The 16,728-nt window shown below is 39.5% G+C and overlaps 1 protein-coding gene across 1 annotated transcript in view; it reads left to right on the top strand.

Moving 5' to 3' along the window:
* The window catches only part of LOC109918161 (multiple PDZ domain protein), a 263,630-nt gene that overhangs the window by 218,288 nt on the left and 28,614 nt on the right, over positions 1 to 16,728 (top strand). Inside the window, exons 36-39 of the mRNA XM_048620387.1 lie at positions 3,631 to 3,824; positions 10,349 to 10,496; positions 12,000 to 12,086; positions 14,072 to 14,174. Of these exons, the coding sequence (XP_048476344.1) occupies positions 3,631 to 3,824; positions 10,349 to 10,496; positions 12,000 to 12,086; positions 14,072 to 14,174 (532 nt within the window). The remainder of the gene's footprint in view (positions 1 to 3,630; positions 3,825 to 10,348; positions 10,497 to 11,999; positions 12,087 to 14,071; positions 14,175 to 16,728) is intronic.

Genomic DNA, 16,728 nt, shown 5'->3' with positions numbered 1-16,728 from the left:
CTCAAATCCCTCTGCACTGACACACTTTTTGAATTTGCTTCCCATTTTAATAATAATTTGTCGTTTTATTTTTCTTTTGGACAACTTTGCACTTACCCGCATTAACCTCCAGATTCTGACCCATTCTCTTTGCCTATCAAATCTTGTCATCACTGCTTGCTTTCCCACGTATTTTAGCATCATCTGTGGACTTTGCTATGTTACACTCAGTCCCTGCTTGCAGATCATTTATATAGATTTTAAATAGTTGAGGTCCAAGAACTGAACCCTGTGGCACCTCACTAGTTACAGTTTGCCATCGAGTGAAGGACCCATTTATCCCGACCTGCTTTCTGTCAGGCAGCCAATTCTCTATCTACATTTAACCCCTGGGATCTAACTTTATGGATCAGTCTTTTATGCATCATCTTGTCAAATGCTTTCTGGAAGTCTAGATATACCACATCCACTGAATCTGCATTCCCTACCTTGTTGGTTTCATCTTCAAAGAAGTCCAACTTTGTCAAGCACGACGTATCCTTTATGAAACCGTGCCGATACTGGTGAACTGAGCTTTGTTTTTACATGTGTTTAAGTTATCTCCTCCTTTATGATTGACTCCAGCAACTTCCCCATGACAGAGGTTAAACTAACTGGTCTACAGTTTACCACTTTTTGCCTATCTCCGTTTTTGAATAAGGGTGTCATATTAGCATATTTTCAATCCATTGATACCTTTCCAGAATCTGCGGAGTTTTGGAAAATCATAACTAATGCATCCATTATCTGCTGCCACCTCCTTTAATATCCCATATTTCCTGCACTATCCCTTGATGTCACTAGTAACTAGAAATCTGCCAGTCTTTGTTTTGAATGTACTTAATGACTGAAAATCTACAGCCCTCTGGGATAGAGAATTTCAAAGATTCATTACCATCATCCTAGTCCTAAATGGCCAGTCCTTATTACTGAGACTAAATTACCTGGTTCTAGACTCTTCCAGCCAGAAGGAGCATCCCTCTGCATCTGTCCTTTCAGGCCATGAATTCCAGACGGATGACAGGCTCAGCCTCCACAGTCTGTCCTCATAACAGTCTCACCATCTCTGGAAGTTGTCTGTTAGGAACATTCCTTGTAGTAGAATTTAGTACACTGCGTCTCTAGACAGACCAATAGTATATATGGAGATTAGTTGACCCATCCTGCCTGAAAGCTAACTTGTTTCACTTTTTGCCCTTCATCCTCTTTGAAAGTTACTGTTGAATTTGTCGTCAATACCCTTTCAGACAGTGTATTCCAGCTTATACCAGCTCATTTTATGTGAAGAACCAAGTGTTCAAATAACTTGCTTGATTTATTTAATAGTCATGGCATTATGCATGTTTATTTATTATTCGCACCCAAGTAAATCCCTGCGTGCAAGTAGTAGGTTTTTTTCATCTGTGTTTTATTATTCCCAAATGGTACAGCCCTGTTGGCTTTACCAGAGATTCGGCAAAGCTAATAATTCCCTATTACTGACTGATGAGACACGGGTGATAAATGCCTGTTGTGTTTTGGAAACTGTGAGGGTCACCTCAAAGAGTCTCACATCTGCAGGAGCAGACATGGCCAAAGGGCAGGAGGGAGCCTGTAGAGAAGAGTGGAGAAGAAAGGGATGAGAACTGGGAGCACTGCAAGCAAAGTCCCAACTTCCATGTGCTCTTTAACTACCCTGTCATGCCAGTATTTTTATGTGTATGAAATTCCTTGCATTTTTCTGATAGCAATACTTAGCGAGCACATGGTTACTTTTCATTCTGCCCTGTGGAAAAACTAGAATAAGCCAACATACACTCAGTTACCCACCATATCTAATTGTTTCTTGGAGGTGTTTATCAGCGTTTAATGCCAGAGATATCAAGACATTCTTACCAGAGTTGGACACCTCCAATTTCTCTCCAAGGGGGTTACCATGTGACAACTGAGTTGTCTAAATTGCTGTATCCCCGATATGTGTGTATCTGAGCTTGTGGAAGGTCTGCATGAGTCATGTAACAGTGCAGTCTCGGCATGCTTGCATTCTTCTGAGGACTCCACAGCCGCCTCCTGCTGCTGCTGTATCATACTCAAAGAAACTATGGGGGAATATAGCGTATGAATTATGCTAACGAGAGATAAGAATTCAAACTCCAGATTGCTTATCATGATATTTCAGTTAGTGATGAAGTCAATTCCAGTCTCTAACTAACTTGCTAATCCCCAAACCCTGTTTCTTCATTGGTTAATGGCCCACGTGACCTTCAGTCTTCCCTCCCCCTCCCAGCATTTGCAAATCCAATGAACTCCCTTTCTCAACATTAAACGAAGAAGAGGACTCTTCCCTTGGAACCTTGAATGTCTAACCCACCTCTTGCGCACTGACCTGGCGTTTGTCAGTTAGGGACAAGAGGCATTATTTAAGTGACACATGGGAGTTAAATTTCCACACACATAGCACTTTGAGTGGTCCTTTACTATGCCAAACATACCCTGAGTTCAAATCCATCATTTAATCCACTGGGCTTGAGGTGCTATAAATGTATTCTAGTACAATATTCATACTATGGGCCTGATATTGATGGATAAGCAAAGAGAGTGCTAGGAAGCAAGGTTGTATCTGTAAGACCTACCAGGACCAGGTACATGGTTTCCTGCCCATCTTAAAGAAAGTCGCTCGCATTTGGCCATATCAAATTGCCCGTAGTATTCGGGGATGCTCCAAGGGTCGGTGTGGACTTGGTGGGCCAAAAGGCCTGTTTCCATACTGTACAGATTCTATGATTCTATGATTTAAGTTACATGTTGCAATGTCCTACCTGACCACCGGTCGAATTAAGTGTGAACTGCGGTTGGAGGTCACAGTCATGGTGACTGTTCCCAACAGTTGGTTGTGAGAGAAGCTTGGGGCTGGAAACAAGAAGTTGCGAGATTGGGGCTGCGAGCTGGAGAAACTACCAGTGGGGAAGTGAGAGGTTGAGCCATGTTCGGGAGAGCAGGGGGCATTGATGACAGGGGAGTGAGACTGAGTGGTCAGTGTTACATTCGGGAGTGGAGAAGGGTGGGGCATCATGATTGCCAGTTTAATCAGGAGGCTGCAGAGCTGACATGTCAGAGATTAGGAGTTGCAGGTTAAACTGTTGCACAAAAAAATAGCCAAGTCTTCCTTCTGAGGCAGTGAAGAATTCTATTTACTCTCCATGCTCTCAAGAAAAGCTAAATAACAAATATCAAACTTAATGTCTGATCCAGAATCTGGTTCCTCACATGTAAAGCCTTACAAAGAAGCTGACACTGCCTGTGTTTTGTCTCACATCCCCATCCCAGCCCCAGGTTGCAATTTAGATCAGGTCCTGATGATGATCATTGGTCAGACCCTAGTCTGACCAAATTCTAACACCTGATTTTTTAATATTATACTATATGATTATTGCTATATTTTGAGAGGCATAGATAGGGTAGACATGAAGAAATTTTCCCACCTGGGAGATTTTATATATGAAGAAACATGGCCATAATTTCACCTTGGCAAATTCAGCACGTTTTCACAATTGTGCCATTAGCAGACATTTCAGGTCTTTCTTTTAATATGATAAGGATATCTCTATTTCACATTCTATTATGTTTCTGTAGGTTAATGGAATTGATTTGAGAGTTGCCACTCATGATGAAGCAATAAATGTTCTGAGACAAACTCCACAAAAAGTACGGCTGACAGTCTACAGGGATGAAGGTCATTATAAGGAGGAAGATATGTATGATTTGCTGATTGTTGAATTGCACAAGAAACCAGGGAAAGGTCTTGGACTGAGTATTGTTGGAAAAAGGTATCAAAAAAGTTCTGTTCACTAGATTCAAAACTGATTGTGGAAAATAATCATTTGCAAATTTCCTAGTATGATAATCTTCACAGAGACTAACAATGTTTAAGGAGAAATTCACACTTCCTATATTAACTGAAAGAACTACACAAGATTTCATGTTTCAAACAGAAATTACTTCACTGTACGAGAGTTAAACAAAACTGAATTACTAACAACATAGGTATATCTGCTTCAGATTGGAAAATCTCAACAAACACTGACATTTTAACCCCTTTCTGCTTTTAGCTCCATGTTATAGTTCCGCTATTCATGACAGGGTCTTGAAGGTTCAGTCACCAAAGTTTGCCACAGCATTTTACAATTCACTTTGATTTCTCCTTGATATTTCAGCTATTCACTCAGTTGGCAGATCTCTTGGGGTCTTTCAACAGCTCAAATTTTTGGAATTGCCCAGATCAAGGTTAGGTCTCGCTCACATTCTTGATGAGTGGTCTTTAAATCATACTTCCCTTGGTTTCTGATAACTATCTGACATGGTTTCAACTGCTCTACATCTCTTTGCCAGTTCTCTTCTGGGCCATCTCCAAGCTATATCTTGCTATTTCCAGAATTCCAACCAAACCTCCAAATATATAGGGCAGCAGGCATGCTAACATTCAAACATCCCCAAATTGCTGACTGAAAATATCCACTTGTAAGGCCAAGAAATCAGAGAGAATAGAATGGAAGAAAATGGTAAGGAACCACTCTTCTAATCTCAGGAATTCTCCTGCTAGTGTCTAGTGAATCTTCCGGCAGCAAATATTATAGAGGAGTAAAGGGCAGTTTGGAAACCCATCACTGAATCTCAGGGCCTGCCTGCTATGAGTGCAGTCCAGGATCTTGACCTGAGCTGAGGCCAGGATCGATGACACTTTTGGCCATGATCAAAATTACTTTTGGCCAGGTATGTTTAGTCAGGGCTACTTTTAGCTGCAGTTGGGATCAGGGATGTGTCTTTAGACAAGACCAGGATGGGGGAGGCCACTTTTACATGAGGCTGGGATAGAGGAAGCCTCCTTTAGCCAAGGCTGGCATGAGGGGATCTACCTTTAGCTGCGGCCCAAATATGTGGCACCACCTTCTGCTTAGGCAGAGGTTAGCGAGCTACCTTTAGCCGAGGCCAGAATCAGGACTTTTTATGGCTGCAACCGCAATTGGGGGTTGCATTTAGCCAAGGCCAGGTTCAGGGTTCATCTTCTCCTGCAGGTGGGATCAAGGCCGCCTTTAGCTGGATCCAAAGTGTGTGTGGACACTATGTGTGGCCACATGTTGGATTGGAGAAGAAGGCTGTAAAGAGGAGTGTTGGGAGCAAAATAGACTGTAGATAGAGATGGAGGCTGTAATGTGGGAGTAGGTGAAGAAGTGGGCTGGAAGAAGGTGTGAAGAGCAAGGATGGCTACAGTAGATAGAAAGCAGTTTCAAAACTGTCAGCAATGTAATGCTGAATTAATTATCTTTCAAGAAAACTTCAAATCGCTGAGGGAAACGATTCCTTGCAAATGAAAACTGAGATGCAGTAAAAAGGATGGTAACTGGTTAAAATTTTCCAGCTTTTTGCATATATAGTAGAATGGCATTAGGTGTGACATTGCTAGTTTGTGGAAGATATGTGTAGGGTGATAGCTTTTGTTTCTGGAAATGTGTTGATCATTTTGTTGTTAATTTATACCTTTTGTCCTGTACCGATTAAAATACTGTGGTATCTAGGAAATTAACACTTTCTGTATGAAATGTCGCTTTAAGTGTAAAGGTGAGTTGATTATTGGAGATATTGATGAATTCCTACAATTCTGTTTCAGTGAGTTCAAATGCTCCACATTGCAACACAATTGCTGTTACAATGTGACTGCCTCATCTAATAAATGAGTTAGTGAGAATGAAAAAGTAACCCTGAAAATTAAAAAGCAGCCCTCAAGAAATCTCAAGCAAGTTATTTTGACCCATGATTTCAACGAATCCTGTGTGAAATCACACCCAAAACAAAAGATTACCTTCCTACATAACATATAGGAACATAGCGTGTATGGCATGTTCCAGACATAAAATTAAATTTTACCTTCAAAGTATCCCTTTGATTTTTGGGACTGACGTGCATAAATTACATCAGTGATAGAGGTGACTGCCATCTTACCAGACTCACTGTCTCCATCAAACAATGCCCATTTATAAATTGCTTTCAAAGATTATTTGATCTAGGGAAACTAGATATTTTAAATCTTCCACAATTTACACCCCAGCTTCAAAACAAAATGACTTCTCCAGAGATCCAAAGTATCCACTTCAATCCTAAATCTGACTGAAAACTCTCGCCTCAGTTTCAGCAGCACAGTAAGAATTCCCTTTTGAACTGGAATTACCCAAACCCGTTTGATGAACTTGCCAGCTAAAGTGTTCTATTTAACTTGCATTTAAATCTTTCAATCTCCAAGCTAAAATTTATGTTTCTAAAATAAATTAATTATAAAATCAGATATTCCAAACACTGAAATCTCCATTATTATGGTAATTATTATGTGGATTTAAACATCAAAACTTGGTGCAAACTTTAATAAAGTATTTTACATTTAATTAGCACCTTTAGTGTATTCAGAAACCTGGAGCTGCTTCATAGTGGAATGAAAAATAAAAGGAATGCCAAACCAAAAAACGAAATATTGGAATGGGTGATCAAACCTGATCAAAGAGATGAATGCAAAGAAGTTTTTTTATAGTATGAGAGAGAGAGAGAGCCAAGTGGAGGTAAATAGAAAGGATGAGGCCCAGGTAAGTGGGGCAGCTGGGAGTGGGTGTGTGAAATGCTTGAGAAACCAGAGGCTTGAGAACTCTGGGGTGGAAATTGTTGGGCTAGAAAAGGATTTACAGATGGGAAAGAGCAAGTGTGCAAAAGAACTAAATGATGAAGCTGAGAATTTTGAAGTGAAACTTGTTACAGGGTCGAAACTGAAGCCAATGCAGATGGTAAAGAAAAGGGTGAGAATTGGTGCAAGTTGGAATTCGGAGCAGAATTTTACAACTGCTTAATGTTTTAGAGACTAGCCAGGAGAACATTGTTATCTCCAGACTTGAAGGTTTCAAAGCCTTGTTTGAGGGTGTCTGCAACTCATGGGCTGCAGTGAGACTCGTGGCGGGAGATGTTATGGTCATGGAAGCAAGAAACTTTCGGGCCAAAGAGTGTGTGAGATTTGAATATATCATTTGAGAAGTTCAAGATTCTGACTCGATATATGGCAGATCCAACATTTAAAAGTACAATTCATGCAATTTAAAGAAAAGGGAAACATTAGCCCAACCAGGATTATGAATGCACACAAATGACTAAATAGGAAAAGTGAGCACACATCAAATGCAGGAAGTTTTCAGTTCTACTGATGCCAAAATTATGATGAAGCAGTTTTTCTTGCTTGCATCATAAGTTGTAATAACGGCTTGTAGAATATAGCAAAATTCTTAGTTTCTTGATTGAAAACAGCAGTAAATGTCATACTGTGACTTCTTTAGAAAATAATTAGAAAGGATGTAGGATGTATTAATGGTGTCATTAGGGGTGATGATGGCACCCTGATAACCAGAACCTCAGACTAATTCCCTGGGGAAGTTGGTGGAATTTAAATATAATTAATAAAATCTGGAATTGAAAGCTAATCACTGTTGTGTAAACTCATCTGGTTCACTCATGTGCTTTGGAAAAGGAAATGCCTGTGTGTGACCTCAAACCCGTTGCATTGTGATTGAAATTTAAGTGACCTTAGTTTGTCAGATTTTTGGTCTCTGATCAATTAAATTGAGCAGTAAATTTCTTCGAAGCACAGCTGGTTAAAATAATACTCCAATCCCCCCATATCTATCTACTTTCTGATTTCTTCATTAATCTATATGGGTACCTCTTATACTGATTGTAAAATGCTTTCTGCCTTATCTGTGTTTAGAATAAGTAATTGTAAACTGCCGTTTAGCACTGCATAGGTTGTACTGACACAAAAAGTAGAAACTTTGCTCAGATTTTGTTTTTTGCAATCTTTCTTCCTTCTGCTGAAGGACTAACAATATTGAACATTGGACATCTTCTAGTACCTCACTAAATGATCGCTGTTTGTGCCGTGACAGATTGTTAAGCCACGATAGCAACAAGTTTCATGTTCATGCTTCCTGATCCTATCTTCCAAATTTGGAAATTACAAAAGAGTTACTATTTAATAGCAGGCCCTTGGCATCTTTCATCATCTGTCAGCTAAGGTGCTGAAATTCATTATATCATCTGGGCTGAGTTAGTTGATCCTGGTTTTGAAAAAATAAAATGCGGAGCGTGCTGAAAATCTGAAATAAAGACAGAAAATGTTGGAAGTACACATCAGGTTTTGTGGAGATAGGAGCAGATTCACTGTTTCATATCAATGACCTTTCATCAGAATTGTATGCATTTTCATGAAACGTGATTTTAAAAAAAATGCAGTTCACACATCATCTCTGAAGAGAGAGAAACTTAATGCTTTTGGTTATCACCTTTCAATAAAAGGAACTAGTGTGAGCAATATGTTTTGAGCAGTTTTAGTTACATATTAGAAACTATTTCTGTTGATTTTAATGTCTAAGAATAGGGGTATAAGTTTTAAAAAAATTGAACCTGTCCTTCTGGAAGAAAGTTATGAACCCTTCCCACCGTCCATTATATGTCGAAATTGGAAAGTCTATTCCTGAAAATGGCAATTAATTATGATCATGTATTTTACAGTTTAAATTCAAGATTGGTTGGTCTTTTTTGATATCCAGAACTATTAAAAGATATGGGGCAAAATCAGGTACATGGAGTTAGATTGCAGATCAGCAATGGTCCCATTGAATGGTGGATTGAGGCCAATGGGCTAGACGTCCCTTATTATCACAGTTACAATGTTCTGAGGCCTGACGTAGGACTGACATAACTGCAACTCCTGAACTCTCAAGAGAGAACATTTCAAATTATTGCCTCGGCAGTCATCATTTTCCAACTACCTTCGGTTCTGTCACCCTCTTAGAGTTAGGATTAGAATCCTTTTACTGTGCTTTTCTGCTTTCAGGCATCCAAGATTTTCTGGCGGCCTGTCTGGCAAAGACAGCCTGACAATAAAAGATAAGAACAAGTGCAAGAATTGATGAGGAAGCAGAATATTAATTTGATGCTTGGTGTGTATTTTAAAGAGCAGTATAGATGTGGGATCAGTATAGACTTGCCTTTGATTTTGGCCAGAGTAGTTGGTAGCAGGGACTTCTGAAGATCACATGCAGATTAAATGCAAATAATGTGTTTTGCAAGCTGAGATAATCTGTAAGCAGGTGTTTGAACCAACTACGTAGTTGTCACTATTCAGCTTAAACTAGTCCCAGATAAAACATGTGACACTAGATTAAATCATTTTCAACTATTCTTATTTCTAAATGTCTTGTAATTAGTATGTTCCATGGTATAGCTCATGCATATTTTGCAGATGAGGTGAGATTTTCCTGGGTCCGTATCTGGTCACATTGTATATCCAGTGTGACGATGCTGTGACTTTAAGACGTGTGTTTCGTCCTGTTTTCTTTTACAGAGAGGGGTTGGGTACAGATGTCAAGCTGTCTGTGAAAAGATAAACAACTTGTGAAGCCTTGTTTTTTTTTAAAGGCTGGAACAATAGAAGCAGTCTGAATTGGTGTGGTCAAGCTCCTACTCGCAGAAGCATTTTTAGTTTTCAGGAGCAGTTGCTGTTGGGGTCTTGAAGAAGTGGAAGTTATTTTTCCCTCTCTTAATTATAGCCAAAAGCTAGGGTTTCTCTTCCTAGGCTGCTGGACTGCATGTGAGACAAAGCTGTTTTCTGAATTTGCCTTTTTCCTATATTGGAACAGTTAATTAGTAATAGTTACTATATCTAGTATTCTGTTAAGTTTTCCAGTAGAGTAAGTTATTCCACATTCTTCTTTCTTTTGTTGTATTTTAACTACAGCTTTTGAATAAATTGTGTTTTGCTTAATGTCAAGTAGTTTAACCAATTAAATTGCAGTTGGAACACAGCACCTGACATTTACCTTTTGAAATAAGAAAAAGTTAGGGTATAGGCTACCTTCTTAGTATATTTTGAGGGGGCCTGATCTGGTCCATAACACTAGAATGCAGTGAAAATTAAGATCAGTCTACATGATTGTAAAACAAAACTCCCATCTGATTTTTCTTTCCATTTATATAAAAAACAAATACATTGCCATATATGGGCTTATAGTTTAATGTTCCTAGTTTTTCCACTATGCAGGCAATTCCATGTTCCTGGTATAGATTCATAAACAATTTCACCTAAGACGTTATGGAATATATTTCACCAAATCCAGATGACTTAAATAATCCTTACTAGCTTGCGAACATATATTAAGAAGCATGTTCTCCTCCTCCCCAACCCCACCACTACCACACCACGCGGAACGCAGCATCTCCCCAGTATTTGTCACACCTAATTAAAGTCTGTACTTGTTTTCTACAGAAATGATACTGGGGTCTTTGTGTCAGACATTGTGAAAGGAGGAATAGTAGATCTGGATGGAAGCCTTGTGCAAGGGGACCAAATACTGTCTGTGAATGGAGAGGATGTTCGAAGCGCAACTCAGGAGACTGTTGCTGCTATGCTGAAGGTCTGACTAATGCATAAATTATGATTTGGCAAGGATTTGGAAACAGTAAATGTGACCAAGACTTGTTAATTTCGGCAGTGGAAAAATTGAAGTATTTTGATGTTGATATATTCTCATAATGGACACAGCTAGTCATTTGTTCCATGAGTTTTCCAAAACTAAGTGAGAAATACAATTTTTGTTACAGGACTTTCATTTTAGCCTTGTCGTAACCAAAGGATAAGGGATCTGGCCAAACTTAATTCAGCCAAGAAGTTAGTAATCCGGATGACTAATCAGCAGGGTTGGCACTGCTGCCTCAGAGGGTTTGATTCCACCCTCTGGCAACTGTCTTTGTGGAGTTTGCACATTCTCCCCGTGTCTGCGTGGGTTTCCTCCTAGAGTCCAAAGATGTGCAGGTTAGGTGGATTGGCCATGCTAAATTGCCCGAGTGTCCAGGGTTGTGTAAATTAGGTGGATTAGACATGGGGAATGGGTCTGGGTGGCATGCTGTTTGGAGGGGCGGTGTGGACTTGTTGGGCCAAATGGCCTGTTTCCACTCTGTAGGGATTCTATGAGTTGGATGATGTATCCTTTTAAGGGAAAGCAAATAACGTAATGCCATGCATAAATATAGAACTTAAAGCTAAATTTTAGCCTGATCTGATTCTGGGCTAAAAATGGAAGAGAAAGTAATGGATAAAGTAGAAAGTGTGTTGTGGAGGTGAAAGTGGAAGTTTACTCGTGCTAGGAACAGATAATATAAAATGAGATAGCAATAACTTCTATAAACATAGAAAGGAATAATTAAAATGGCGACAAGCGATTCGGGAACAAAGGAGTTATCTTGTCTTTTAACATACTAAGGCCATGTATCTGTCTAGTACTGTAATTGTCCCTATTTTACTGCCCTAAGCTGTTTAGGTGTGCTCCACAGAACTTTTATCAAACTCTAGTTTCTTTAGAGGAGACCTACAGACCTTTAACCCTCCCTCGGACATTTCAATCAATTGGGCCACTTCATTAGATTTTTCCGCCGTGACATTATGTTTGAATGTCCCATGCTATTCTAAAAAACTTAGTTGCTTTCATGACCTTATTCAAAAGCAGGATGGCACAGCCCTCCTTTCTTTCACATTGGAATTCTGTTGCACCATTTATCGTGCAACTAAATGATCCAAGTCTCCACCTCTTGTTTCCAAGTGGACACTTCAGAAATATTCATTTCCCAGATTCAAAATCGAAGAAAATTAGTTCTCTATTCCTTTTATCTGGCACATGTGACAAAGTGGTTTCCTAAAGACCTGCTCTCCGTGAGCATGTGTTTTATTTTCTGTGTCAGTTCATTAGCATAGAATAGCCATATAGCAGTTTGTTCTGACATGTAGAGTATTCCACGATTTTATGTGATGTAATACAAAATGTAAAAGTTCCTGACGAGTTAACTCATACTCTCCACTTGTACAGATTGAAATGTTCTCAGATATTCAATAGATAAAGTAATCTTTCTGTTCTTTGTTTTAGTGTGCACAAGGCACAGTGAGATTAGAGGTTGGCAGGTTAAAGGCTGGATCATTCTCACCTGATAGAAGAGGTTCCCAAAGTAGCCAGGTTCGTATCTCTAAGCTGATGTTTGAGCTTTCCACAACAAAATAAAGTAAATTGATTTGTAGGGCTGGATATTAGTCATCTCTTTTACAGTTTGTGTAAATTATAAGCAGATGGAGCAATGATTATTTTAGTCAAGTGCAGCTAACTGATGCTGGAAGCACATGATGTAAAATCAAATTATGAATCTAATGTTAGTAACTGCTGTATATTCTTTACATTTTTAGTTGACACCAAATAACTCTAAAGTTTGTGATTTTTAACGATTTTATTTACAAAAGGGGTACAATGTGGACATTTTACTGGATTGAATTTCGAACATTGATTATTATTAATCTTGGATTTATCATGTTTGAGGAGTAGGGATAATTTCTAATTAAATTCTTGGAATAAGTCTTCAAGTACTTACAGACAGTAAGATATCTCAGGTGTTGCCTGTATTAATTTCCCAATATGATTTGGTGTCATATTAACTTCTTTTTTTGAGGAAATGGATTTCAATACACAAATGAAACTGAAGGCTAATTAGCTTTGAAGAATGTCCATAAATATTGCTCCGTGTCACCTACCTCCAATGTTTTTCAGCTAACTTATGGCTTTTCAAAAATTGCCAGTATTTTAAAATGTATGTATAATAAAGGTTCTAGAAAAGTCAATGGTGAAGTAATGCTTTTAATACTCCACCTCTCCCATTGTCCATTCTGACCACTACCACTTCCAGTACAGAACTGGTCTACAGTCTGAAACATAGGACTTTGACTTAAACTGTAAAATTTATCTTGGCCAGTTTTATGTTTGCATCTTTTGGGACAGATGGCGCGGTTTGTTGCTAAAGGTGGATCTATAAAGGCATAAACTGATAACGGAACCTGTGAAAATAGAAAGCTCCAAGCAGCTTATTTTATGTTACTTGGAACTGGTTTATCTTTCATGCAAACATTCCTGATAAGATCAATGTTCTTGGCCATCCTTACTTATTCTTGAGAAGGTGGTCATCACAATTATAGTACCATTATTTTTGTTCTGATTTTCATCAACAGCAATCTATTTAAATTGGTAAAAAGAACATCAGCATTAGAAAGTCTGCAAATTTAACATCTAACATCATGTAACAATATCTAACGTCAAGCCTGAAATATTTGTGTTATGAAATTTTAAATAAAGGAAGAGCCCATAAGTAATTTTTATCAACTCATTACATTGCCGTTTCAATATACTAGAATTAATATTAACAAAATGTTCTGGTAACTTTTCCATTCACAAGTTTTTCATTCCTGTTTGTAACTCCTGCTCTATTTCCTGCTAGTTACTATAACCTTACACTTGTTTCGCAGCGATGGAAAATCAGAATATATTGCAAAACAGCTGCAGTATTAATGATTATTGAAAGGATACTGTCATATATTTATGAGAAAAATTTGTAGTTTGTGTAGTGTTAATCATTTAAAATGTCTTGATTTAGTATTTCAGCATTATTAATAGTTGAATCCTTAATAATATTTTGCAGCATTAATCTAAGGGATTGTTGAGGGATTAATTGCATCATAAATTCCCAAGCGTATAGATAATCCTTTTTATGGTTATCTTAATCCTGTATTAGTGTCACTAGCTAAAATTCTCAAAAAAGGACCTTGAGGATTCTTAAAAAAAAGTTCCAACTAATAAAACAGCATTTTGTATTTTTGTGATACTTGTGGTCCAGGGTAGATGACATAATGATTTTGATTACCAAAAGGAAGTTTTTTGGCAAACGACGTGCAAATTTATTTGCTTTCTTCTCTCTAGAAAATGTACAACTCCTATTTTTGTACTTTAGGGCTAAGACTAAAAACTTATAAAGTTATAAAAATATTGTGATACTGAAAAGAATAATATCAGGTTGTACATGACGTTATTATCTGAAAAACCTGTATTCTGAATACTCAAAGCAATGTTTAGACATATTAATTTTATAATCGCAGTCATGCTAATTGTGGCTATTCTCTCAGGTCAGTGAAGGGAGTAGTAGTGGCGGACTGACCACGTTCTATTCTGCTACATCTGGATCTACCCAAGCTGATCTACACGAAACTGGGTACAGAAAACCTGCCTGTAAGAGCTATTGAGTCTTGTGGGTTAATCCTGAGTATTCTACTGGAGTTTTATTAAAATGTGACACAAGTCTTTATTTCTAAAGGGCAGGAATACACATCAGCCTGGGACAATGTTGCAATGCATTACTTATACATGTTTCAGTGAGCCTTAAAAGCTAAGATGACCCTGTCTCTGTTCTAGTTATAATGTCTCACTTTTTAATTTGCAAAAAAAAATTGATTTCTTAAATTAGAATGAACATTTATTGTAAAAATAGGAATATGTTTTTCATCATATGTTATTCCATTGCAGTGAATGTGTTAGTAAATTATCATGAAAAACTCTGATTTGTTTAGCACCAAGAATGGTTAGGCTATGTCATCCCACAAATTGATTTTACCATTGCCTTAGTAAGCATAACCTAAGTTGGCAGTAAGCAGTTTATCAATTCCAATAACTAGCATTTAGTTTGTTACGACCAGGTGAGGAGGGTTGGATTAGCTCATGTCTTTTGAACTTCCTCAGTTGGCTGCAACAACTTAAATTTTCTTTTAGTATGCAGCTATATCACAACTTCAGTTAAAACATAGTTCACTATATCAAAACAAAGACACCAATTGCCGGGTTTTCTTGCGTGAGAGAGTAAGGGATTGTATTATTTACCAACCCTAAGAAAAATAACAAAGTGCAACATCAATCATACAAACACAGATAAAATGTTTAAAAAGGGGAGACTGCAAAAATATAGATTAGATACATGTAGTTTAAAAAGGTCCTTGAGATATTAGGTTTAACCTGAGAGCACAATAGTTTAATCGATGACTTTTAGCTTCAGCGATTGCAAAGTTTGTAGATAGCTTGAAGTTCTCAATGAATATATGTTTCTCCCATTTGCTTTTTACCAGTCTTTGTCATCCAAGAGACTGAAAGAAATAAAAGGCAAAAGAGAGAGTATGTCTTCCAAATCTGCTGTTACATGTCCTTCTGTTCTTACCCTCCCTCCCTCTTTGCCCAAAAGATGGTGCCTGAAATCCAGGCCAGGCAGCATAAGAGGAGCAGAGAAGTTGACATTTTGGGTCGGGACCCTTCTTCAGAAATGGGGGAGGGGAAAGGGAGCTCTGAAATAAATAGAGGAGGGGTGGGACTGAGAAAGGTAGGTGGGATGGTGATAGGTGAGTGCAGGTAGATAATGGTGGGGATTGGTCAGTGAGGTGGGAGGAGCAGATAGATGAGAGAGAAGATGGACAGGTTGTGTCAGGTCAAGGAAGCGGGGATGGGACAGAGGGTTGGTCATGGGATGAGGCCAGGAGTGGGGAGATTTTGAAACTGGTAAAGTCCACATTGAGACCATTGGATTGTAGGCTCCCAAGGTGGAATATGATGTGCTGCTCCTTCAGTTTCCGAGTGACGTCATTGTGACAGTGGAGGAGACCCAGGATGGACATGTCGCCCAGGGAGTGGGAGGGGGAGTTGAAATGGTTCGCGACCGGAAGGTTTTGTCTTGCAGGAAACGCAAGAGATGTGGTCGAGAGCATCTCTTGTGCTTCCCGCACCTCCGCCCTCATATCCCCTCACCGCAACAAAATTAAAAACAGAATCCCCGTTGTTCTGACACATCACCCCACTAAGCTCCGTGTTTAATGTATCATTCTCCGCCACTTGCAATCCGACCCAACAACCAAAGATATATTTCCCTTCCCACCCCTATCTGCCTTCCATAGGGTCCACTCTCTCTGCGACTTCCTCGTCCACTCCACGCTCCCCACTAGCCCCACCACCCCCGGCACCTTTCCCTGCAACCGCAGGAAGTGCTACACCTGCCCCCTCACCTCCATCCAAGGCACCGGATAAACCTTTCACATCTGACAGAGGTTCACCTGCACATCATTACTGTGGTCTATTGCATCCGCTGCTCTCGATGTGACCTCCTGTACATGGGTGAGACCAAACAGAGGCTCAGAGACCGCTTCGTAGAGCACCTGCGCTCTGTACGTGACAAACGACAACACCTTCCAGTCGGTAACCATTTCAGCTCCCACTCCCATTCCCTGGACGACATGTCCATCCTGGGCCTCCTCCAGAGTGTCATAATGACGCCACCTGGAAACTGGAGGAGCAGCACCTCATATTCCTCCTTAGAAGCCTACAACCCATTGGTCTCAACGTGGACTTTACCAGTTTCAAAATCTCCCCACTCCTGGCCTCATCCCATGACCAACCCTCCCTCTCATCCCTTCTTTCTTGACCTGACACAATTTGTCCATCTTCTCTCCCACCTCACTGACCAATCCCCAGCACTGCCTACCTGCACTCACCTATCACCATCCCACCTACCTTCCTCAGCCCCACTCCTCCTCTTTATTTATTTTGGCGCTCCCTTCCCCCTCCCCCATTTCAGAACAGGGTCCCGACCCGAAACGTCAACTTTCCTGCTCCTCTGATGCTGCCTGGCCTGCTGTGCTCCTCCAGCTCCACACTGTGTTATCTCTGACTCCAGCATTGGCAGTCATTACTATCTCTGCCTGAAATCCAGGTCTTTTTTGTGAATTCCTGCATTGTTCTTTCCCAGCTG

Source organism: Rhincodon typus, chromosome 3 (genome assembly GCF_021869965.1).
Source record: "Rhincodon typus isolate 14 chromosome 3, sRhiTyp1.1, whole genome shotgun sequence".
Lineage (NCBI taxonomy): Eukaryota > Metazoa > Chordata > Chondrichthyes > Orectolobiformes > Rhincodontidae > Rhincodon > Rhincodon typus.
This window is presented reverse-complemented; position numbering and strand designations above follow the sequence as displayed.